This window comes from Chanos chanos, chromosome 6 (genome assembly GCF_902362185.1).
Source record: "Chanos chanos chromosome 6, fChaCha1.1, whole genome shotgun sequence".
Lineage (NCBI taxonomy): Eukaryota > Metazoa > Chordata > Actinopteri > Gonorynchiformes > Chanidae > Chanos > Chanos chanos.
The window spans coordinates 26,379,576-26,406,082 of NC_044500.1; the positions used below are offsets into that span (position 1 = coordinate 26,379,576).

Genomic DNA, 26,507 nt, shown 5'->3' on the forward strand with positions numbered 1-26,507 from the left:
GTGAAAAGTAAGATGCAACAGAAGAATGCCCAAGACACAGTAACCTTTATTTTCCTCCTCAATTCTAAGTAAACTTTTCTTTTACATTAACCATCCATCTGTACATATACACATAGAAAAAAAATAAATATTACTGAAACAATTAATTCCATTTATTAAAACATGTTTTATATTATGAGCTAATCATTACATGATTTACAATATGTTTGTTAAATAGGAAAATAAAGATAAAACTCATTCTTTTTCTTTTTTACTTACATTTTCATAAATTTTAAGACATGACAATAGGAAGGGAAAAATACATTGGGAACAAGTCAGCTTTCAAAGTGACATCAATAACAGTGAGCAGATGTCCTTAAAAGAAAACAAAAGACCTTTTTTCTTTATTTTTTATACATGTGCATATAACTTCCTCTATCTACATTACAGCAATCTGAAAGAAAAGGTGCATTGCTATGTGGACTGCATGGACAGAACCTTATTTCCAGTGATGCAGCTGACAGGTGTTTGTGGGTCAGCGATAACGAGCCAAGTTCTCCAGTTATTATTAAAGTGAAGCAGAGAAACGGAGCGATGATCCAATCTACCATAGCTGGATTGAAAACGTGCTACTCTTCCTCGAACGATGTCCAAAAGTTCTTTTTCTGGCTCTGATCAGTTCATCACTGATCACGTTATATAGGTCAGTATAAGAAACAGCAGGGCTCCAGTGCATTTCTATGCTCTGATATGTTGGTTTTGCTGTGGATGCAGTAGTTTAAATGCAGGCTTGACAAAACACTGAGTAAAGACGATATCTAAGGTTGAGTGCTCATGTACTCTCACTCCTCTGAATGCTTTGGAAAAGGGTTTTATAGTGAAGGGAGAACGAGCATGTTTATGGGCATGTGAATGATGATTAAAAACCCTTGCTTAAAAGCTCACAGAAGGAGTTCTCTCATGATATCAGTTCCTCAAATTTCTCACTGTCAATGTCAACGACCCAACCCAACCAGAAATGACGAGATTACCACAAGAAAGAATGTCATTCTGCAGCACTGGGAAATGATGACTTAAGTATGTTAAAAAAAACAAAAAACAAAATAAACCTCACAGCACTCTGAAAGCTTTGTTTCTCACACACACACACACACACACACACACACACACACACACACACACACACACACACACACACACACACACAATTCTGGAAAACTTTAACTTTATATCACAGCAAAAAAGAAACAAAAGAGCAAAATCAACTAAAATAAGCGTTGTAATTCACAGTAGTTTTGGAAAACAAAAGATGGCCTCAGTCAAAAGAAAAAAAAAAAAGAAGCTTGAGGCAATCATCTGATATTTTGCATGGAAATACTTTTGTACAGTCACTGCATATTCATAAAAGAGCTCCCTAGAGTAGTCAAACAATGGTCAACTCATTCTGCCCCTACCTCAGTATCAACTCACACACGTCTGATGTTTTTCTATGTCCATTACACTAATGAAGCCAGCTATCACCCTCAGGGTTAGAGGCCAGGAGACAATCTTTGGATATATCAGGTTTTTTTTAATGTGAGGTTCATTTATCCTGTACTGATGTGAATTTTCACAACACTGACTATGCTATCCGTAGACTGAGACTAAAAACCTGGATCAAACTGAACGGTCTTGGTTCGGTAGTCAAAATGCACAAAAATGTGACTGTTTTTGTTGTTGTTGTTTAATTAAGTACCACTCAGTGGGAGTAATAAGCAAACGCTGCAGTTATCATGGGTTAACTCCTCCCACATCATCAGGACTTTAAGGGGAAAAAAAAAAACCTGACCACCTCCTGGAGTGATCATGTGAAATTCAGGTTTAGATGCAGAAACTACAAAGTGACAAGTGCGTTTTCAAACTAACAAGAGTAGGCCAATGTCTTAGCAATATAAACCTGCTCTAACCTACCTGCCTGTCTAAGTGCAGCATGTCTCTCTCACACTCACACACACACACACACACACACACACACACACACACACACACACACACACAGAGATTAAGGATTTTCTTTTCTTTTTTTTCTGCAGACAACCAGTCACAGTTTGAAACCTCTGCTCATTAGCCCAGTCCTGGCTCTAAATAAACAGCCTTTACTGAAGCCGTAAAAACAATTTCACACTCTCACAAGATTCTGTACCCCTGCTCCATACAAGCAGGGAATTCCAGTTTTAAGCACAGCCACTCCAAAGACCTGGTCAATTAACACAGAATTTGTTAACTGGTCTTACAGCACTGGTGAGCTCAAGCATCGCGGCATAATAAAATGTCCCAGTTCATGAACCCATTACCCATATGTTTCACAATTAGTTTGAGTTATTTCACATGGACTCTGTGCAAATCACACTGACTCTTCACATCTCGTGGTACACTTCACAAAAAAAAAAGAGAGAGGGAAAGAAGGAAAGAAAGAGAGAGAGAGAGAGAGAGAGAGAGAGAGAGAGAGAGAGAGAGAGAGAGAAATCAGTCTGTAAACAAACTACGAGTGTGTTAAAGGTAAAACAGTTAAGCAGTTCCACACGTTGATCTGGCCAACCAGGAGAGCAGGTTGCATAACCTGAGCAGTGATGTTCATTGGTTCAGTATTGAGCCAGTATGACTCATTCAGCATTGTATGGGCAAAAAAGTCTCTGATGTCTTTGTCCAATTTCTCACATAGTGCATCAGAAAGAAAGGGAGACAAAAGAAGAGATGGGGCTTGCATTCGACAGTCTGAACAAAAAGGATGAAGGATTGAATCTGCCTTTTTCTTGTCATTCTTTGATCCAGCCCCCTCCATGCAGGTGATACCCACAGACGATCCCTGCTGCTACGAAGACACACCACTGATGATGCTGTGTGCTGCTGCTCTATGTGTGTTTTGTGTGTGAATGAGTGTGCGTATGTGTGTACCTGTGTGTGTGTGTGTGTGTGTGTGTGTGTTTGTGTGTTTGTGTGTGTGTGTGCACACGTATGTCACTCTTGGCCAAAACCCTCTGTCTCTTCAATTGCAAACATCAGTTTTTCCTTGAGTTGCTCGTAGCTCTTGTAAGGAGGCAGATCCAAACGATTAAAGCTGTTTCAAAGGGTAAAACATACAAACATATGAGTCTCAATGCTGCACATTACTCCAGTCAAAGCACTAAGCATCAGAGATATGCTAAAGCATGGGGAAAAAATACAATAATACAGAAACTACAATGTTTCAAATTACAACATTAGAAATTACAATGTTTCAAATAAGAATGTTAGAAATTACAATTTTATAGTGGATCACTACTGGAAAAGCTATGCTGGATCACGGGTGCTCAGGTCTGGTCTTGGAGGGCCTGCTGATACTTGGACCTCACCACATAATCAGGGTCTGAATTCTTACCCAGCCAATCAGAAACATGTGGTGGTTGGTAGAAACCAAATTCCGACAGGACTTAAAAGACTCAAGCGCCTCTGCTGTGCACCCCTATCCTACATATACGTGTAATCTATAATCTGTAAACTGTGAGAGGAATGTGAGTTAAAGCTGAGTGTAGCCCTAATGCAGTAATCTCAAACTGCCTAATCTCACCATGTGTGGCTTCTGGGGAGCCAGTTCTCCTTCCCCACTTTCTCTATACAGAACTTCTGTGGCCCATTGCTCCCTGTGGACAGAAAAAAAAGACCAGTCATGAGAAATACCTCAGACAGACATCACTCTGTGTGTGTGTGTGTGTGTGTGTGCGTGTGTGTGTGTGAAAGAGAGAGTGTTTGACTTCAGAGAGTGAGCATGCCATTCCTTACCCATGAGGTCAGTGAAGCCCCCCACAGGAAGTCGGCAGGTCCCAGTCACAAACTGCAGAAGTCTCATCCGTTTCTCGTTGTCCATCTCTCTGACAAACTGTAGGCAAACACACTAAATTAGCAACATGAGTGCTGTCTGCAGCTATCAGTCTTCATCTACAAATATGTAGAGAAATGAAGGATCTCAGCCAATCATCCACTGTGTAATCTCATGACTGTTCTCAGTGTCTCAACAGTAGTTTTGAGTCTCTTTAAATACAATAGGGAACTGCTGAGTCTAAGTTGTTGCACAGGTAATTAAAATCATGAAGAAAAGTTTGATGTATGAGCCCTGGGGAGGGTGGGCCAGACCTGCCAGAACCAGACGATCTGTTTGCTGCTCCGGGCGTAATGTCTGTAGATAGTGTTTCTCTGCCAGTCAGCCAGGTCTATCTCCTGCATCCCACACAACATCACCTGTCCAGCACAGACACACGCTTAACCATGACTCATTAAAGAAACCAGTATGGAAGAGTGGGTTCAGTTAGTCATGGCTTAGAGTGACACAGATAGCCTTAACACGTTAAAGAAACTGGCACAGAAGAGTGTTGAGTTAGCTGCAGAGGAGAGTGACACAGTTAGCCTTAACATATTAAAGATGCTGGTCTTGAGTTGTGTATTGGGTTAGTCATGGAATAGAGTGACAGAATTAGCTTTAATGTTATATAACACTGAGAGAGAGGGGAAACTGTGGAGTGTGGAAGTTACGCTACCTCTAGTTCCTTAGCATCAAAGTACTGTAGGTACTGCTGGGGCAGGACTTCATTAAAGCCTTCAAAGAAAGCTTGAGTCTGTTCCTCCACCCCTCGGGACAACCTCCACTCTGCCACCAACCTGCAGGAGGTGCACATAACACACGCACGCACATATACACATGCATATGCACGCAGGCACGCACACACACACGCGCGCGCACACGCACACACACACACACAAACAAACACCCCGAATGCATGACAATCTTTTTCTCCAGCTTCAAACACAGCTTTGTTTGTTGGGAGTGTGTTGTCTAAATAGAGATGTTTGTAGTGTGTTCAGATTTCTACCTGATATATTCTTCTTTATTCTCCTCTGTGACCTGGATGTTCCCTCCATCAGGTTTGAGTTCATGAGTGGTGACTTCACCCAGAATCTCCTTATCCACAGAGAAGTACATCTCCAAACCGCACTCCTCTATGTTATTCTCCCTACCAGACACACACAGAAATCCTCCATTCATCAAGTCCTCACAACCGTCTTCCAGATCATTCTCTCTTTGAGCAATACTGTACTTCACACAACATCAACATCATCATCTCTCTATGCCATATTTCTGGGTTGTCCACTCCCTGTCTCCCAGACATACTTGATCCAGATGAGGGAGTTGTAGAATTCTGGGTCGATGGACTCCAGGTCTTTCAGAGCAAGCGGTTTGTTGAGGATGCGTTTGTAGAATGGCAGAGAGAATCCAGTGTCAATGAACTTGCCGTGGAACAGGGCCTGAACAAACAGAGAAAGGCAAAAACAGAAAAAAAAAATACAGTGTATGTTTCAAGTACTCCATAACCATAATCATGATCATGGTGATAAAATGCTGATATATGAGACATCTGAAGATAAACCTGGTGTGTCTTGGATGCCCACCTGCCAAAATGCATGATTTTTCTGCTCAGGTGCACATTATAGCAACTTAACTCACAGGTATGAGTGCATGTCAGCTGATTTTAAATTGTCTTTACCATGGCGATGAATCGTCCAATGAACCTGAAGTATTTGAGGTGGTCTGGGTTGATGGAGGAGGCAGGGTTGATCTGGAGACAGTAGTTATCTTTGCCAGCGTACTCAAACAGACAGTACATGGGATTCAGCACCTCGTGAGAGAGCAGGAAAAACCATTCCCTGTGACACACATACATGTGCATGTGCGCGCGCGCGCACACACACACACACACACAGTCATTACAACTGTTCATAGCACTGCTTTCCCTGCTTTCACGCATACTCATCTTTCATTTCCTCTAAACTTGTCTAAAAGAGAGAGGCTGTTATTTCTGGGAAAGAACACAGCTATGACTATGCAAAGTAAGGCATTATGCTGAAATCAGATTAAACACAAACAAACAAAAAAGCTCTTTAATACTCAAAGACAGGAGTCAGGGCTGCATTCCTGAATGCTTCTAGACTGAGCACGCTCAGACAAATGTGTGGCAACATCTAACATTAGCGTGTCTCTCCAGACCCTCCACCGCCATGTCACAGGTCTCAGTCAGCATAACTCACACACCCAGTGACTGGTCAAGCAGACACTGGACAGACTGGAATGAAGAGACAGTAGGATGTGTGGATCAGATTAGATTATGGCATAAAACGCACCTGGCAACTCCTCCGTAATCCAGGCCTTCCTCTCCAGGGAATATAATCCATAATCTCCGTCTCAGGTCCTGAGGATGGAAACTCATGATCTGAAACGAACGGGGAAAGACACATCAGAGTTTAACATCTTAAGGTATTCAACCATTCAAAGGCAAAGGCAGATAACACACTTTAACGGAAAAAAAAATCAAAGTACAGAGGTCATGACAACAAAGCAAATACTGATTAAGATTACGATTTTGACTCATAAAATGACTAAACAAAAGAAAATATCAAAACGCTTATGTAATGTGTTTATAATGTCAAGAACTGAATCCTGGGTAATGTTTTGTAAATGAAAACAGAAGAGAGGGGACAAAAGTATGTCACACTGACCTGCTGAAAGGAATCCTCAAATAGCGTCTTACGGTTGACGTGGATCTTAATGTGCTGTGGCATTGACAGTTGCTGTAATGGCAGAAATTCAGGTTCAAACATGTGAATATCACAGCTAATATACAATTCTGTTCTATTGTTTATATTATTCCATGCTATGCTATTCCGTTCCATTCTAGAACAGGCCTGTCTGTGAGAGTGAGGAACAGGACCCCACACAGATAAATCCTGAACAGTGAAAGTTGTGGAGACAGTACCTGACACCAGAAGCGGAAGTAGTGCACCTTGGCCTTGAAGTCCCGCACATAGGTAATGTGAGGACCGTTCTCCCTGCAGGAGAAAGCACAGATGCGACAAACCATGACAAACGATTTTTTTCATTTACAGGAGACGACCGACAGACAAGGGCAGTGAAACAAAACAGAGCAGGTTTCTGAGGGGTTCTTTACATCTGGGGAGAAAAGAATGAGATACCGCAGAATGTTCTGGTGTGTTTGTGAGGTGTGTGTTCAGGAGTAGGACTCACAGGGAGGATTTGCCGGTACGAGGATCGATGTAAGTGGTGGTTCTCCTGTTATGGTCCACGAAGTATGGGATTCCATCCACAGTAAACCTCATCTCCCAACCCTCAGGCAAAGGCTTCTCGTTCAGCAGCCTGAAACACACACACACACACATAATGACTGTTAGACAAGCTTCTCATGCGACACTGCTTCACTACGTATTCAGATGATCTCTTCACACTCCAGAGACTGGATTAGAGATATGGATTTAAGAGATATAATTCAAAACTGCAGTGGCATAGAATTGCAACTAATGATTATTTTTGATAATTGATTAATCTATTGGCTATTTTTCCAAGAAGTTGACTAATTTAGTGTTTATCTTCCTGATTCGTATGTCCAGACGTCATACTGGCTACTTCCTTAGCATTAAAATGAACAGGCCAAAATATGCCCTGGCTAAAAAAGACTTACCCTTATGTTTAATGGTCTTTTGTTTGAAGAATGCAAAGTAGAGAGATTAAGTATTTGAATGGAAATACCGCAGTATTTCATTAATTTTGACTTCACTGAACCTAACATCACTGAAATATCAAGCCCAACATTCTGTTCTCCGCTGTGCAGAGTAACCCTATGATAAAGAGGTAAACATTAACCAGTTAGTGGCTGGTTAACGCACTATCAGCAGGATCAGGAGGCATGATGTTACACATTCTTTTACATTTGCATCCATGCATCACTGGTGAGCTGCTGTGAAAAGCCATCTCCGTTTTTGCATATGCTATGCTATACCAAGATGTTACTTCAACGGGAGAAAAACTCCCAAACACACCTTGGACATTCTGGGTCTCGCTTTCTTTGGCACCTCCCCCTCTGACATCATCACTCCCTCTCATGGTACAAAGAAAACAGACGCGATATTGCTCCCAGTGGTTCCTGTACTGTACTTTTTTCTTTTTCTTTGTTTTTTGGACACTAAAAATCAACAATAAAAATCCATGGCGATGATTTTTCGTAGTCGAAATCGATGATTTTGTCGACTAGATGTTGCAGCCTTACCTCTCATACTACTGACAAACCGACAGAGAAGAGCCAGAGAGGGAGTGTTTCAGAGTGTAAAGGGAGTGAAATAAATGCAGTAAGGATTGGCTGTGTGTTTGTTTGTGTCTAAAGTGAGACACACCCCTGTGTGCGAGGATCCTCCCATTGCGTGCTGCGAGTTGGGTGGTGTACAAAATACATCCTGCCATTGGTATCTGTCCGCTTCTCTGTGGAGAGTACACACACACACACACATGCGCACGCGCACATGTACACACACACACACACACACACACACACACACACACACACACACAAGCATGTGCAGAACATGCACACACACACACACGCACAAACACACGAGCGCACGCACACACATACACGCACAAACTCACTAAAAGAGAAAACACACAATACACCCTGCCCAACTGAACTTATGAGTAATCTGTTCCAATGAATTACCACAGTATAAATGTGACTCCTTGTGATTACGTAAATGATGAATCAGACAGTCACGTAAACTCCAAACACCACAGTTTCTGAGTGAGCCCTGAGTAAGCTGTGTATATGCGTGTGCATGTGTGTGTGCATGTGTGTGTGCGCGTGTGTGATACTGCTGACCATCTGTGATCTCATGTCCAATGTCTTACCCCATCCCTGTGGTAGAGGACCCAATGGGTCAAATTCTTTATTAGCTGTGGGCTGGAGCTGGTCCTGCAACTACACACGGAGAAAAAAAAAGAGAGAGAGAGAGAGAGAGTGAGAGAGACAGAGATAGAGACAGAGACATCTTACCAATCATGATACTGAGCCAAACTGTGAGCAGTCAGATTAACAAAGCCATGGAAACGAGGCGACAAGGCGCGTGTGTGTGTATATATGTGTGTGAATTTTTGCAAACTGACTTTGTAAATGCATTTGCTTAAGCTGTCACATGGCTCCTCTAAATGTCTGTCAGTGTGTGAGTGTGAGACTGTGTGCACGCAACCTACAAATAAACGTCTGGTGAAAATAAAGCATGGATCCTTTCAGAAGCTGTGTGTGTGAGTGTGCGTGTACGTGAGTGAGTGTGTTTCCATGTGTGGGTGTGGGTGTATACACAGGAGTTAGCCAGTATACACAGGAGTTTGCAAGTCCTAAAATTCTAGTGAAAATGATACACGGATCCTTTCAGAGGCTGAGTGTGCTCGTGGGGTGCATATACACACCTCGTAGATGAATCTCTGGTTAAACTGTTGCATGGCTCCTTGAAGCTGCCGTTGCTGGTTTTGCCACTCCTGGTAGTTACGTACAGACTCCACCGTGGGCCTTTGCCAAGTGGTGCTGCGACTGATGTGGTCCACATAATACACTCTACCCATAGGGTCCACACGGCGTTCCCACCTACAACACACACAGATACATCAACTCATTAAAAAAAACACATCATATGCTCTACCTACAAGGTCCACACACCACTCCCACCTACAACGCACACACACACGCACACACAATCAGCTCATTAACAAAACTAAACACAAAATACGCTATGCCCATAGGGTGTACACGTGGCTGATACCTACAACACACCCACACACACAAACTCTGTAGCACACAAAACACATGATACACTCTCCCCATAGGGTCCATAAACCACTCCCACCTAAAACACACACACATTTACTATTTACTACCAAAGAAAACACACAATGCACTCTGCCTATGAGATCCACGTACCACCATACTCATTCCCAAATAAAACTATACACACTAGGGGCGACCCCAAATAGTCGACTATTCGACGGTTCAATCTAAGGGGCCTGATTCAACTGCCAATCTCGCAGTCGAATCATCGCAAAATGTGGTTATGAAACAAGAATCATTTCATTCTGGCTATATGGAGTGGCTGAATGTCTGATAAAATAAATTCTTATGCTAAGTGTCACTAGAATAAGGGGCAGGCTGTAGTGAGAGAGTTGGGGGCACTCATGAGGAGTGTGGACAAAAGTGTTGATGTAGATGGGGCGGCTGTGTTGGGAAGGTCGAGGGAGAAGTAGTAGTTGTAGTAGAGCCGCGACTGAAAAAGTGGCATGTTTTCACTGTTCCTGTTGGGAAAGGAAATGAAGGCAATAAAAGCTGCCATACTGCACTCCTGTTCCCTCAGTCTCATCACCTACAGTGGGAAGACCCATGTTGTATGTGGGCTATTACCTCCAGAGCCACCGGCATGTTTGTTTTGAAATTTAACACATCAGATAATGAGCCAGCCGGTAGTCTAAGTCCAAGCAAAGAGGCAAAAAGTAACACAAGTCAAGAAGACAAACTGTTTAACTGCATGTTTCAGCTCTTTGGCTGGTGTGGAAAAAATGGAAGCCAAATGAGAATATGAAAAAAACAAACAAAAAAAACAAAAAACAAAAAAACAAACAAAAAAAACATGATTCAATGATGAGTCGACGATAGGCAAGACTTGACAAACAAATTCTTAGTTGGGGACACCCCTAAAACACACCATTCCTGACCTCAACACACACTTAACACACAGCAACTACAATACACAAACAAATTCATTCACACTCTCAAAACTATATTAGCCATTCCCATCTACAACATCCTCATGTCAGCCAACAACACACACACCGACACATTCAAACACACAAAACTATATATGCTGATCCCAACTACAACACACATCAACTCACTCAAACACAACACATAATACAGTACTCAATTAATTAGGGAAGAAGTTAAAAATATTATCTAATCATATGATCATATGAAGTTAGTTAGAAGCACTACGTTACCCAGGAGGCAATGGTTCCGGTCTTTCCCATGTGGTTCTCTTCTCTATGTGGTCGACGTAATACACTCGGCCGTTCTGGTCCACTCTCTGTTCCCAGCTACACACACACACACACACACACACACACACACACACACACACACACACACACACACAAAGCAAACCATTAGCCACTCATGATTTTTCTCGTTCATTCATTCGCTCATTTACTCTTCACAGAGAAGCAGCTGCAGTCAGTAATGCTGATAATGATGATGATGATGACGACGATGGCTAACCCTGATCATTAAGCAAAGGTCAGGTTTTTGAAATAAATGTGCGGTTTATGAGTCTTGAATGAGGCAGTTTGGCTTGGGTCAATGTTTTATCTGTTTCACTTTATCTGAACTCTCAGTCATTACTCTCTCTCTCTCAGAAGGAGACTGTGCACTTAGCCGATGGAAAACTCTTATGGAAGGGTGGAAGTCCTCCGCTGGCACACTGTCCTGCCAAAACCGTTATGTTCAGTTTCATCAGCTGACTGGCACACTGTCGTGTCATAATCCTTGTGTTCAGTTTCATCAGCTGACTGGCACACTGTCGTGTCATAACCATTATGTTCAGTTTCATCAGCTGACTGGCACACTGTCCTGTCATAACCATTATGTTCAGTGCCATTAGCTGATAGCTCTAAAGAGACCATGTCCTAAAGAGGGTTTTAGCCACTGTTATAAACCACATCAAGTACTTAAGCTTCTGTCCCACTTCAACTGACCTTGAACCTGTTTCTCCCAGTTATTTCAACAACTTTATCCAGAGTGCTCTTCTTATTTTTCCTCTAAAAATGCAAGGAGCAAGGCTTTTGTTATTTTTTTTTCTCTTTTCCAGACAAATTCTTTTCAGTGGCAGCAGGCCCATGTATACTGCAGTGCGCGCACGCGCGTACACACACACACACACACACACACACACACACACACACACACACACACACACACACACACACAAAAGACAAGAAAAGATTTCTCTCTTCCATTTTCACATCCATTGGCTAGTCCTGAAGACATTCTCCTGGTTTATCCCCCCACCATACAACCCATACACATCCTCTTTTGTCCAAGCCACGCCTAAAGACGGCCCTCTGCCCAACCATCAGCCACTGCACTGGTGTCTTATTCAAATGTACACACTGATGTCTTCCTGTTTACATCAGCGACCAATCCTGTGTTGAGTCCTCGGCTCCTTTACATTAAACAGAAATCAGACTGGACATTCCATACGATGACACAGGCTGCAATAATTTCATAATTACAATTACATTTGACAGTTTCAGGACACACACACACAGAGGATGTGTGTTGCCAGAAGGGTGTGTGAAATAGCACATCCAGAAGATAAGGGCAAAGCTGTTTTCATTTGCAACAGGGAGGGAATGTCATGGGAATCTCACAGGATGGTGCCTGAGGCCATCTATACCCTCTTCATGTCCTTCCTGTTAAAACCATAACATCATCTATACCCTCTTCATGTCCTTCCTGTTAAAACCATAACATCATCTATACCCTCTTCATGTCCTTCCTGTTAAAACCATAACATCATCTATACCCTCTTCATGTCCTTCCTGTTAAAACCATAACATCATCTATACCCTCTTCATGTCCTTCCTGTTAAAACCATAACATCATCTATACCCTCTTCATGTCCTTCCTGTTAAAACCATAACATCATCTATACCCTCTTCATGTCCTTCCTGTTAAAACCATAACATCATCTATACCCTCTTCATGTCCTTCCTGTTAAAACCATAACATCATCTATACCCACTTCATTTCCATCCTGTTAAAACCATAATGTTATTTATACCCTCTTCATTTCCATCCTGTTAAAACCATAATGTTATTTATACCCTCTACTTGTCCGTCCTGTTAAAACCAAAACATAATCTATACCGACTTCATTTCCATTCTTTTAAAACCATAATGTTATCTATACCCTCTTCATGGCCATCCTGTTATTACATAATGTCATCTATATGTCATCTATAATGTGTCGTCTATCATAATGAACACATTCTAATAAACCACTTGGCAGCACAAACAAAACAAACTAACAAAAGAAATTAAAACAATAAGACACAAAATGTCTAGACATAATGTGATTTCAGTTGACTGGATTGACGCTGTTCTTGTTGTTGATTGGTGGAGTACAGGATGAGGCTGTTCTTGTTGTTGAGTGGTGGAGTACAGGATGAGGCTGATCTTGTTGCTGAGTGGTGGAGTACAGGATGAGGCTGATCTTGTTGCTGAGTGGTGGAGTACAGGATGAGGCTGATCTTGTTGCTGAGTGGTGGAGTACAGGATGAGGCTGTTCTTGTTGCTGAGTGGTGGAGTACAGGATGAGGCTGATCTTGTTGCTGAGTGGTGGAGTACAGGATGAGGCTGTTCTTGTTGTTGAGTGGTGGAGTACAGGATGAGGCTGTTCTTGTTGTTGAGTGGTGGAGTACAGGATGAGGCTGTTCTTGTTGTTGAGTGGTGGAGTACAGGATGAGGCTGTTCTTGTTGTTGAGTGGTGGAGTACAGGATGAGGCTGATCTTGTTGCTGAGTGGTGGAGTACAGGATGAGGCTGTTCTTGTTGTTGAGTGGTGGAGTACAGGATGAGGCTGTTCTTGTTGTTGAGTGGTGGAGTACAGGATGAGGCTGATCTTGTTGTTGAGTGGTGGAGTACAGGATGAGGCTGTTCTTGTTGTTGAGTGGTGGAATACAGGATGAGGCTGTTCTTGTTGTTGAGTGGTGGAGTACAGGATGAGGCTGTTCTTGTTGTTGAGTGGTGGAGTACAGGATGAGGCTGTTCTTGTTGTTGAGTGGTGGAGTACAGGATGAGGCTGTTCTTGTTGTTGAGTGGTGGAGTACAGGATGAGGCTGTTCTTGTTGTTGAGTGGTGGAGTACAGGATGAGGCTGATCTTGTTGCTGAGTGGTGGAGTACAGGATGAGGCTGTTCTTGTTGATTGGTGGAGTACAGGATGAGGCTGTTCTTGTTGTTGAGTGGTGGAGTACAGGATGAGGCTGTTCTTGTTGTTGAGTGGTGGAGTACAGGATGAGGCTGATCTTGTTGCTGAGTGGTGGAGTACAGGATGAGGCTGTTCTTGTTGTTGAGTGGTGGAGTACAGGATGAGGCTGTTCTTGTTGTTGAGTGGTGGAGTACAGGATGAGGCTGTTCTTGTTGTTGAGTGGTGGAGTACAGGATGAATTGAATGAGGAAATATGTCTTTATCTTTACTTCCTGGACATTCAGTAGCTGTGTCCGCAAAGCCAAGGTGAGTTTTCGGAGCATAAAGCATACAATTATGAGTGATCAGATAGCGGAACAGTTTTGTTCAGTAACGCTCCTGTTACTTTCTCACCTGTTCTGATCACTATATGTTTATTTAGATTGGAATACAGAGCACTGATATACTTTGATCATATTCTTATCAAACACTTAAAAATAAATCTGTCCTCAGATGCAGGTCAGCCCGTGCTGGAGCTGATGTTAGCACTGCATGGCCTCAGTAATGCTACCCAGGTCTACACTCTCTAACCATTTCAGTACCAAACAAAAGGATCAGAGTGACAACATCTGGCTAACCTTAATAAACACCATCATAGCTTTTAAATAAAATGAGACTAAATGTACTCTGTGTCCTTCTGTCTGGGCAGCCTTCACGAGGCCATGGTTTTCTGTGAGAGATGTTGTGGCAGAGGTTTGGATCTGACCTGTGAGCTGTGTTTTTGCTTTGAGTCACTGTCCTTGTTAACATTTCAAACTTTCACCAGTTAAACACTGCAAATGATTCATACACTCATGCCCAAAATGAACTCATTAGGACTGTTTTCCAAAACAAAAAAACAAAAAAAAAAAAAGAAAGAAAAGAAAAAAGAGAAGTGGCAAAATAACAGATTGTACCTCACCACAAGTGGATTTGAATACAAATTTGCCTTCCTGCGACCGGAGTCACTTTTTGACTCAACTTTTAAACTGAGGAGAAGAAGCTTGTGTTTTGGCACACAGAGACGGCGGTGAGAAGAGAACCTGTGAGTGAGAAAGGCATGGGAGAGAGCAGACCTACCCGGGGGGCAGCGGGCCGTTGCTGATGGGAGACACTCTGGGGGGTGTGGGGCTTACACTGGGGGTCTGGCTTGACCCCGATCTTGACCCTGCTCTAGAGTCCTGACTCCCTGCGTCTCCTCCATTCACAGATACACGAGGAGATGTTTCTGGACTCGGAGCAGCACTGCCGTGAGACGGAGTGGATCCTGCAGAGGAAGCTGCAGTGTGTGTGTGTGTGTGAGTGTGTGTGTGTGTGTGTGTGAAAGAGTGAGAGAGAGAGAGAGAGAAAATGAGAAAGAGTAAACTGAGAGCTCTGTAGAGATTACAAATCTCTCATAAGCAGCATGTGGGCTGTTTATTTAAACATGAGGGAAGTTTCTGGAAGACTGCTTGTGAACTCCTTCTATTTAAGGGCTTACTTCTTCCTGGGAAAATGTTTGTTTACTTCAGTCTCAGACAGAAATATTAACCAGCAGGAATTCTGGGAATAAACAGTCCATCTGTGGAGTTCTATGGTAAAAGAAGACTGTGGGTATTTAACCATACCTGTGGAGGAGGCAGGTTTTTGTGGAGAGGCGGGGGGTGCGCGCTGAGGTCTTGGAGGACGTGGTGGTCTCAGAGAGTCCCCAGACAGTGAGGGAGACCCTGTACTGCCCCCCGCCAGGCCGTTGGACAGCGATGCGTCATCAGTGACATCCTGTGAGGGAGAAGACTCTCTAGACCTTATAAAGAGAGAGAGAGAGCGAGAGAGAGAGTGAATGAGTGAAAAATATTGAGTGCAAAATTGGGTCCAGGGATAAAGTATGGATGGGGTACTTATCACAGAGAAAGAGCCCCATTCTGGGATTAGGCAAGTCCATTTCACTGACCACACAGAACAGAACAGCAGAATTATATAATTCCCAGCTTGAAGAGTGATAATCTGCCACCTAAACCTGCAAATATTCCCCGTCATCGTAGACATTCTTTCTTGCAGATTTGTTATCAAAATAAACTTGCTAATTTGCATACAATCAGGGGATTATGGTAGGGAACCCGCAGTGCTATGACATACTGAGATTAGGGAACTACTGTAAAGAACCCACAGTGCTATGACATACTGAGATTAGAGGACTACAGTAAAGAACCCACAGTGCTATGACACACTGAGATTAGTAAACTACTGTAAAGAACCCACAGTGCTATGACATACTGAGATTAGAGGACTACAGTAAAGAACCCACAGTGCTATGACATAGATTAGGGGACTACTGTAAAGAACCCACAGTGTTCTGACATACTGAGATTAGGGGACTACTGTAAAGAACCCACAGTGTTCTGACATACTGAGATTAGGGGACTACTGTAAAGAATCCACAGTGTTCTGACATACTGAGATTAGGGGACTACTGTAAAGAACCCACGGTGTTCTGACATACTGAGATTAGGGGACTACTGTAAAGAACCCACAGTGCTATGACATACTGAGATTAGGGGACTACTGTAAAGAACCCACAGTGCTATGACATACTGAGTTATTTCTCACTGAAATGCAATATGACAAAAGGTTGGCCCTCATGAAAAGAGGCTTTTTTTCTTATACGCAAACCCAGTTTAAGTGGTAAATGAAGGTATTAAAACAAAACTGGACATAAATGCACAAAAATCTCACCTTGCAGAGACGTCTCCGTTCAGTTTGGGCTCCCCGTTGGCAAGGGCCTCTGTGTTCATGAAAGGAACCAAAAACGCTGATCAGACAAAGGCTGGTGTAATGATTGAGTTAAAAGTGTGATACTGAGCTGTACTGAGGGTCTCTCACTGTGCTTTCTCTCCTCTGCCGCGAATGTCTCAGGGTCCACCTGCATACCGTCCAAACACACAGACAGATCCCCCACCACCTCACACCGGTCACGATCTGAACTCAACTGCAGCGTCTGCACCACCTCACAGACTGACAGACAGAGAGAGAGAGAGACAGTGAGTTACACATATACACACACACTCACACATTTTCTCTCTCTCTCTCCCCATCACAGACACACATACTTACATATACACATACGCTCTCTATGACAAACATATGCACACAAACACACACATTCAAGCGCACACACAAACACACACACACTTTTTTCCCCCTGCAATGACACTGTGTGGAGCATCACCAAAAGAAACAAACAGTAATACAAAGAAATACATGGCGATACAAAGAAATAAACTGCAATACAGAGAAACCAACAGTACTACAAAGAGACATACTGTAAAACAGACAAATGTTCAGTAATAAAAGGTATTCAACAAATTGACAGAACAAAACAAAGCAACGCACTGCTCTGCAGTATGCTCACTCATCCATAAACACAGGCTTTGCAATTAGACAGGTCATTTCACCCTCATACTCTCACTGTCACACTGTGACTGTCCACCAGACAAAGGTAAAATAATACAGACATCTAACCATGAGAGGCGACTGTTATTTGGCATAAGTTTGTGCAATGCATGTGTGTGTGTGTGCCCTATCTGTGTTTCTCTAATGCAAGTCACTCTAAAGGGTGTTTGATCACGTGGCTGGAATTTCTCAAAAGAGTCTTTGTATGAGGAATGAATCTGTTCTCCTGCCTCTCTCAAAGGCAAATCTCTCTTTCTCTCTCTCTCCACACACACACACACACACACACACACATACAGTCGGGCTCAATGATGAAGGAGACAATACGCATCTATGGGAAAGCAGAAATGTCTCTATTTCACCTCTATCTCTGCTCCAAACTCCCTGTTCTCATTTTTATCTTGACTTTGAAACTGCGATATTCTCACATGCACACACACACACACACACACAAACACACAAACAAAATGAAGGTCAAATGAAAAAGCGTGACTCACTCTTCATATCGTTGGCTTTCAGCGTTTCACTGACGTCCACCGATGCCATTCCTAACAACATATCCGCCTTCAGCGTCTGGTAACTCCAAACTCGGAAAATTAACTTGCTGAACGGGGTGACAATCCTACACAGAACAACAATATCAGCACAACACAGCACGGTTTTCCAAAAGTACAGACAAGACCACAGACAAAATGACACCATGATGAATGTTTATAAACCCAACAGCAATGCATTCAACTGGCCAACATTTCAATCAATATCTATAAAAGATTATCAAAACACAACCAGGCATCTCTGATGAAAGATAAGGGTTTAATGACTCAGAATGGGAATGTCAGGCAAGACACACACAGACACACACAGACTTACACAGTGAGCGGTTGTTTCCATTTGGGGCTGTGTGTGTTGACACATTTTTCTGTCTTTTTAGACTGGCCGTCCACTGACACTTCCACATAGGGACTTGGGCCAAACCAGTTCTTTTTATTCTCCTTCAGCTTGGCAGAGAGCACTGTCAGAGAACCGTCCAAAAAAGTTCAGATATTCAGTCCACAAACACAGACAGTCTTAATCAATCAAATACTCAAACAAAACAAAACACAGGTTTACATCCACATTGGTGTTAATGATTCACTTTTCACTGTCCGATCTTAGTGTGGATTATGGACTTTTCACCTTTCAAAACTTTTCACCTTTCACTTTTCACCTGTTTCAAAAGCAATGCTAACTCCAGTTTAGTCCAGTTTCTGTTTAAGGCCTGACTTACCGATTATCTGTAACTGGGCCTTCATGGTGTAGCCATAGACAGTGAAACTGAAACAAACAAGAGACAGTGGGCATTATTTATCATTAAGACTATTTAAAAAATGTGAAACTGTGACATCATAGAGGTTAATAACGATGCAAAGATCCTTTGCTGATGGATAAAAAGCTTATGTCTATAGAACGGCAGGGAACGGCAAAAGAGCTGTTAACATATCCACAGTCTGCCAGAAAATCAGAGCTGTTTATATAACTACAGTCTACCAGAAAATCATCGTGTCTGTCTGTGGAACGGCAGGGTAAAGAGCTGTTAACATATCCACAGTCTGCCAGAAAATCAGAGCTGTTAATATAACTACAGTCGACCAGAAAATCATTGTGTCTGTCCGTGGAACAGCAGGGAAAAGAGCTGTTAACATATCCACAGTCTGCCAGAAAATCAGAGCTGTTAATATAACTACAGTCTACCAGAAAATCATCATGTCTGTCTGTGGAACGGCAGGGTAAAGAGCTGTTAACATATCCACAGTCTGCCAGAAAATCAGAGCTGTTAATATAACTACAGTCTACCAGAAAATTATCGTGTCTGTCTGTGGAACAGCAGGGAAAAGAGCTGTTAACATATCCACAGTCTGCCAGAAAATCAGAGCTGTTAATATAACCACAGTCTACCAGAAAATCATCATGTCTGTCTGTGGAACAGCAGGGTAAAGAGCTGTTAACATATCCACAGTCTACCAGAAAATCAGAGCTGTTAATATAACCACAGTCTACCAGAAATAAACGTGTCTGTCTGTGGAACGGCAGGGAAGAGAGCTGTTAACATATCCACAGTCTGCCAGAAAATCAACATGCACACTAGCACTGATAACAAGCAATACTGGATTATGTCCTTGGGTTTTGCATGTTTGTTTAGGGATTAAAAATATACTCATGTATTGACAGTGGAGTTATGAGAGTCTTATTGACAGTCTCATTTACTGAAGAAAAGTCAGGAGCCTGGCACTGGTATGGTCCTTATTATTAATGTTAGGGTGTATTAGTAAAGATTAGTCCACACAATTATGAAGTACACTCTAAGCCCTCTAACATCTGACAACATCTGAGCTCACCAGCCTGATTGGGGGGGGGGGGGGGGGGGGGGGGGGGGGGGAATTACGCAAAAAAGAAAAAAACCCTGAAAGCTGCAGCTGTTTGCTGCCTAGGCTCACACAAATGTCAGGAGAGAGAGAAAAAAAGAAAAAAGAAAGGCAAATGTATGAAAAGCACTTGATGCTAGCACAAGTGAGAAGCGTGACAAAGCTGCTTCACAGACTGTGATGGCAGATCAGTGTTTGGATTCCACAGACTAGCAGTGAGTTGACTTGTGTCAATAGCAGGTGCTTCTCTGAAATGGATTCAGTTGTACATGATCCTTGCACCTCTGCTGAGCCAGTGTGTTTTGCTGCGAAATGAAATGACTGTTTCTGAAAGAGCGGCTGCAAGCATGCTGACCAAACATCAGGTTAAGGGACCAATCTGGGAGGAGGTTGTCCTTAGAAACTGTTCAGTGAACGGCTCAACCTGTTTGCTCTTCTAATACAACAAAAACATTAGAAAACATATGCCTGGGGGTGGGGGAGGGAGGGAGGGAGGGAGGGAGGGAGAGAGAGAGAGAGAGAGAGAGAGAGAGAGAGAGAGAGAGAGAGAGAGGAGCGAACAGGCTGTTCGCAGAGAAGTTTAAAGAGGCCTCGTGAACTCTTCCTGAGAGATCATGTCACTTTCTCTGTTGCTGCGAGTGAAGCTCATCCAAGTCAGACAAGCCAGGCTAATGGCTAATCTACAGACACGAGAAAAGGTTATTTTTAATCCTTCCCAGATTAGCCATGATGTAAACCCCACATGGGACAATGAGAGTCTTTTTTGACATCACGGAGTTGAAAATACAAAACCAAATACAACTCACAGACAGTACCATAACAAACAAGAGACAGAACTCACAGACAATAACATCACAAACAAGAGACAGAACTCACAGACAGTAACATCACAAACAAGAGACAGAACTCACAAACAGTAACATCACAAACAAGAGACGGAACTCACAGACAGTAACATCACAAACAAGAGACAGAACTCACAAACAGTAACATCACAAACAAGAGACGGAACTCACAGACAGTAACATCACAAACAAGAGACAGAACTCACAGACAGTAACATCACAAACAAGAGACAGAACTCACAGACAGTAACATCATAAACAAGTAAAGGAACTAAAAGACAGTAGCATCACAGCCAAGTGACAGAACTCAGACAGTAGCATCACAACCAAGTGACAGAACTCACAGACAGTAGCATCACAAACAAGTGACAGAACTCAGACAGTAGCATCACAACCAAGTGACAGAACTCACAGACAGTAGCATCACAAACAAGTGACAGAACTCACAGACAGTAGCATCACAAACAAGTGACAGAACTCACAGACAGCAGCATCACAAACAAGTGACAAAGTGTTGTGCCCACAGGACAGTACTCCGCATCTACAAAATATAAAATAACACGCAGCTATCTTAACTATATATTATAGTTTATTAACTATTGCCAAATCAGATTCCACCCCACTATTTTTAAAGTTATCTCATCAGCTGGTAGACATTGGCTGCCGCGGCTCCTTTGGTTCTGCCAGACTGTTTCCTAACTGTTCTGGTGCTTTCAAGAAGGTTAATAATTTATTGTTGCTTCGTCAAAACAGCTAGGCAAAGGGCATCTTCAGTATTGCAATAAACAGGGATGAGCTCTGCATGCTGCCAACAGCCTTTCCACTCCTCAGGCTGACGGTTACTAAAGCATAAGTCTTGTTGTCTGGTGGTTTGATATCAGAACATGGCTCTGGTGGGTTATCCCTGGTCCTTCATAACCCATATGTCACAGCCTCACTGAGGCCAGGAACCAAAGTCTGTTCATCAGATGTTTATATAGGTAACAGTACTAGAACGAGACGTTAAATTAAAGTCTAAGACCGAACATCAACACATTATCCAGCGGTGGAGATAAGAGAACAAGAAAGGCTGCGTCGTTTCATACACGCAACCACACTCATTACTACTGTGCCACATTAATAACGCCCATTAAACAACTTTTGTTGTGACTTTTGAACTGTACGGTTTCACCCTCATCTCTGGATGCTCGCTAGAGTAAACATAGGACATGAACCATTCAGAGAAAGCTAACTGTAATGCATTACCACGGTTACCTGAGGCCTAAAGCCAGTGGATAAATGACTGCCTGACCCACTGCTATTTCTAGAGAAGCTTTACATCCAGTCAAACAACTGGTGCTTGTGTAAATCCAGAACCTACTCTATACAAAGCTTAAAGAGACTCAGTAAACAGCATGTGGAAAAAGGTTTAAAAAAAAAAAAAGCCTACTGACCACCAACCGTCATGCAAACTCTGAAAATCTGACCCTGAAAGATGTTTTTCTTTTATGCAGTTATTTACCTCAGTATATGTGTTCCACAGTTGGTCTCATGTAAAAAAGATGCAATGCTGAACAATTACATCATTGACCTCGGTGTAGCTAAATCTACCTTGACGTGCCATAACCAACACTAGACTTATCTAACGCGTATAAGTCTCAGTGTAAATGTGAAAAAGTGTGACTGACGTGGTAGTTTGTCACACTAGGTAAAACAGCGGTTGTTAGAACATACTTCTTGGAGTATGGTAGTGGTATGTGCTAAGAGTCACGTTACAGATACAGCCTCAAGTAGTGATAAAGGGTATGTAAACTTGTAGAAAAACACGTAATTCTCTAACTTGTACAAACAGGTCATGACTAAAATTACGCTGGTGCTGTGATAATGTACCAAACGATTCAATACGTGATACGTAACATTTTAAGTGCCGTGTCAGCCTAATACAAGTAAGTCGTACAAACGTCAAACGTACGACGATAACTAGGGAAGGTAAATTAGCGTACCGGAAGGTGCCAAGCTAAAGCCTAACCCAGTAGCTAAATAACTTTTAATGAGCTCGTTAAAACGTTGTTGTTCTTGTTACAAAAAATTATCAGAATGTTTAAGAGAAAGTTGAAGTCCTTATACTGCTTAAATGATAGCCCGTTTAAAATAACAAACTAGCCATTAGCCGACTAGCGTTGGTCGTATCAGATAAGGAAAAGGGAAGAGGCTAACTCGCTAGCTAACGCGGGGTGACAAACAGGCTGAGTTGTGCGTGCTGTCAAACTCCTCTTCGATTAGGACTACCACTCAGCCAGAACCAGTTACGCTAGCTGTGCGTCAGGTGCAGTGAACATACACCACACATCGTTACTTACTGCATTATTGTCTTGATTACTTTCATAATGGCTTACCGATATTTGACGGCTGTGTGTGTTTCTGAATCGTTACGTCTTAATCATACAAGGGAAAGTTTCCAGCCTTTGGCAGAATATTCATTCCATTTCACTCCGCTGAGCAGGGATCCTCCACCATCTTCATTAGAAATTTAATCATGTGACTGGCTGACCCCATGGTAGCGCCGTGACGTAAGACAGAGCTACGTTCAGTAGACGTTACATAACTCGATTTAGGGGTATAATCAAGGATACGAATCATATTCGAGGTTATTTTTGAGGACCACGGCCCTGTTCAGCTAAAACGAACTCTCTCTTTAGACTTTGGGGAAAATGTACGTGCTCCACTTTCTAACTAGGTTTTCTCTTGCTCTGAATCAGACAAGGCAACAATTTCATCCCTGTGAAAATGTCATCCTAACATGCAATACAGTGAAGAGCTTTCGTTCCACCTTTTCCCTTAGTAACAATACGTATTAGCGGTAGTCGCAATTTCTGCAGTTGTTTCAGAAGACAGTGTACAGTATAGTTTAACGCCAATAACTGCTTTACCATAAAAATCCACCAGATGGCAATATTGGCATAAGAGTTTAACGTTTGTGGTATAACAATGTTTTTCAGTCACTCCAGTCTGTGACCAGACCGGCTTACTCCCCTGTGGTAATATGCTGTTGGTCAAAAAAAGGGAAATTAACGCTATTACCTTTTGGACGAATATTTTCACAAAGATTATTTATTTATTCATGTATTTTTTACCTTATCCGATTCAGGACAGGAAGACCCAGATCACATGTGCAGTTTAGATTGTTAAATAACTGTGATAGCCTAAGAAATAAACTGCAGATGGAATCAAAAAGTTAGAGAGCATCCAGAGTGTTTTGACAGATAGCTGTATTTATCTTCATGTTCAAATAGTCGCATAAAGTTCATTTAAGATATAATATTGAGATTGCTACCTGGTTGGAACTAGACCCCTTCTGAGTAAGAAAAAAGTATTAAACACGCCTTTTCCATATCCAGCTCAATGTTCCTTGACTTTTCTCTTCTTTTCCTTTTTTTTTTTGTAAGATTTGGTTTCCTAGGCGACAACTCATGTTTTGAGGTTGTGTGTGTGTATTCTAATTCAGTAGTTCAAATATCAATAGCTGATCTTAGCACTCTGCGCACATTCACACCTTGCAGCTCATTGATTAGGCCTTCATAAGCACAGAGTTGCCGAAGCTGAAACGTGTGTGCTACTGTGTTCTGTGTTTCTCTATTTTTTCTTTTTCTGATAGAAAAGAAAGAAAGAAAGAAAGAAGCTCTTCACAAATAACCATGGTTTGATGATAACCGAAATTGCGGAGGAAAAAACAGCATATTAGCATGGACACTGCTTTTAGAAATACAATCAAGGTGTGTGTTCTATAGCCTACTTCTTCAGAACGGAGTTCTGGGAGGAAAAATCTGCTGAATGATGACGAACTGATCTATTCACTATTCATCTGTCGCTGGAGAAATAAGTGGTATCATCAGAGTGCATATATTCACGTTTGGTAATTGAATGGACGAGTTTGTAGATATCACCTGGAACAAAAAATGCAGAATTCGCATCTCAACGAGGACTTGCTGAACAGCATCCATCGGAAGAACGCTGAAATAAGATACGGACCAATCAGCATTCAGGGAGGTGTGGTTACTGGCCACGGAAAGTTGTTCAGCATCATTCGTTAAGAAGAGCTACCCTGCTTAGGTTGGCTGTCAACGGTTTTCTTATCAAAACCTCCAAGCGTAGTCTAAAACGATTCCAGATTTAGACGAGAGAATCTCTGACATTTTCAGTCTAAACTGTGAAATTAACAGAGAAGTTTACCGAACGTGACTGAAGATGTTGGCGTGCACGGAAATGATAACAATGTGTCTCCAATCGGCGAAGCGCGAGCACCTTCGCTCCAAGCAACAGCAGCAGCAGCTGCAGCAAAACACCGTCCACGGACTTTCCATTTTTCACGACGTAAGTATTTTGGGGTATCTTGGCGTCACCATCACTTTTGTCCGATCACTGACCTGTGAATTCATCTTAGCAAAGGGACTATACAGCTCTGCAATGACTTCGAAATGGTCATTATTGAAGCTGTTTAATGGACTGAGATCGAGAGTTGATGTATGGCTATGTAGAAAACATGTCACATTGGCCATAAAATGAGCACATTTAATACAGCGGGTGACCACAACTAACACTCCAGTGCCATGCGATAAAGATTATTCTTTTAATAGCTTATTTGTAATCTCGAACTGATACAGTTGAAGTCACTGATTACTGACGTGTGAAGCCTCTCCATTACAAAGGATGTATACACACACACACACACACACACCTTTTAGAGCACTTCCAAATATTTCCAATGAAATGTATTCTATTTTGTATTAAACCAGTGCACTACTGGTTGACACTTAATGTTGTTTAACAAGATTTGTCAAGATTAGCAACATTTACTGAAAAACACCGATATTTTCCACATAATCTGAAACTGCCTTTTTGTTGTTCCCATCTTTGCCCTGTCATGGTCCACAGATGAAGCGCTAATGCCCCGCTTTAAGTGTCATTCTTGTTTCTGCTAATGATGTGCCATCTCTGGATTGTGGTGTGTCCCAGAGGGTAGTTGTGTAATTAGTCGTATATACAGAGCTTATGTGCATCCAGTAATAAGGCTGAGACCAGTTTGTGTTGAGTGAACTGAACTGGATTTGTGCCATTCTGTGGTATTTGGCTGATAATGCTTGGGTTTGGAGAGAATTGTGTTCCTTTATTGAGAAGCTTTATACTTCTCTCTGAACGATCCCATTCAGCCCTTTAGTGTCTGTCCTCTGTAAGGAATGTTTTCTTTAAATCTTTTGTGTGTTGTGTGGTATGTGCAGTGATCTTTAGTATGCGGTAGGGAAATGAAGAGATCTCAAATATAAATCTGTTCAGTTGACTTCTGTGTGGTTTACCGGCTTACTGTGCTGTGTGGAAGAGATTGTGCATTGTATTTGTGCAGTCTGATTTCAGTTTGTGTGTGTGTGTGTGTGTGTGTGTGTGTGTGTGTGTGTGCGCGCGCGTGTGTTTTCCATTTCGCCAGCAGCCTGAAGTCTTCAGCGTCTGGGTTTCTTGAGGTGTTTGAAGGCTTCAGCATCTGGGTTTCTTGATGTGTTTGAAGGCTTCGTGGTATTTTGTAGAGAACACAGAGATCAAATAGGAATTTGGGTCACATGTTGGTTAAATGCATTGGAGGGCATGAGGGTGGCATTCTGTGCTATGTGTATTAGCTCTATATGAATGTGTCATAGAGGTGCAGCTGTTCTCTCTGCATGTTTAAGTAAGCCCTGGTCTAGGGGGAGGTCTAGGGATTGCAAGTGTTTTGTGTCTGTGTGTGTGTGTGTGTGTGTGTCAGTGTGCGAGTGTGACAAGGTGAAAGATTTGGGAAGCAGGGTTGGGAGGATAAGGGGACAGATGGAACACACACAGAGAGCATGCATACATAAACATACATACATAGTACATGCATGTGCACACACACAGAAACACACATACACACACACACACAGCTTGCATACATATACATGTATGCCCAGCACAC

At 42.3% G+C, this 26,507-nt stretch overlaps 2 protein-coding genes across 2 annotated transcripts in view; one reads left to right on the forward strand and one right to left on the reverse strand.

The window, feature by feature from the left end:
• Nucleotides 1-1,138: 1,138 nt before the first annotated feature.
• Nucleotides 1,139-23,040, reverse strand: itcha (itchy E3 ubiquitin protein ligase a). Its single transcript, XM_030776094.1, has 24 exons — nucleotides 22,927-23,040; nucleotides 18,572-18,618; nucleotides 18,175-18,316; nucleotides 17,802-17,926; nucleotides 16,735-16,866; nucleotides 16,588-16,636; nucleotides 15,483-15,658; nucleotides 14,956-15,154; nucleotides 10,871-10,966; nucleotides 9,296-9,470; nucleotides 8,738-8,807; nucleotides 8,230-8,314; nucleotides 7,070-7,198; nucleotides 6,801-6,873; nucleotides 6,544-6,615; nucleotides 6,169-6,257; nucleotides 5,535-5,694; nucleotides 5,162-5,295; nucleotides 4,863-5,003; nucleotides 4,530-4,650; nucleotides 4,129-4,233; nucleotides 3,778-3,874; nucleotides 3,566-3,638; nucleotides 1,139-3,076 (listed from the first exon to the last, which is right to left on the reverse strand). Exons 2-24 carry the CDS (start codon nucleotides 18,594-18,596, stop codon nucleotides 2,977-2,979), a joined length of 2,568 nt encoding a protein of 855 aa, XP_030631954.1. The 5' UTR covers nucleotides 18,597-18,618; nucleotides 22,927-23,040; the 3' UTR covers nucleotides 1,139-2,976.
• A 1,720-nt stretch (nucleotides 23,041-24,760) lies between these two features.
• The window catches only part of necab3 (N-terminal EF-hand calcium binding protein 3), a 42,764-nt gene continuing 41,017 nt past the window's right edge, over nucleotides 24,761-26,507 (forward strand). The window contains exon 1 of the mRNA XM_030778575.1: nucleotides 24,761-24,901. Coding sequence (XP_030634435.1) covers nucleotides 24,776-24,901 — 126 coding nt within the window. The 5' untranslated portion in view covers nucleotides 24,761-24,775. The remainder of the gene's footprint in view (nucleotides 24,902-26,507) is intronic.

Excerpts from the sequence above, each read along its gene's own strand:
- itcha (XM_030776094.1), bottom strand. The coding sequence starts at position 18,596 with ATGAAGGCCCAGTTACAGATAATCG. Across the intron at positions 7,199-8,229 it reads GAGGATCCTCGCACACAGGG|GCTGCTGAACGAGAAGCCTT; the intron begins GTGTGTCTCACT and ends TGTGTGTTTCAG. Across the intron at positions 4,234-4,529 it reads TTGATGCTAAGGAACTAGAG|GTGATGTTGTGTGGGATGCA; the intron begins GTAGCGTAACTT and ends TGTGCTGGACAG.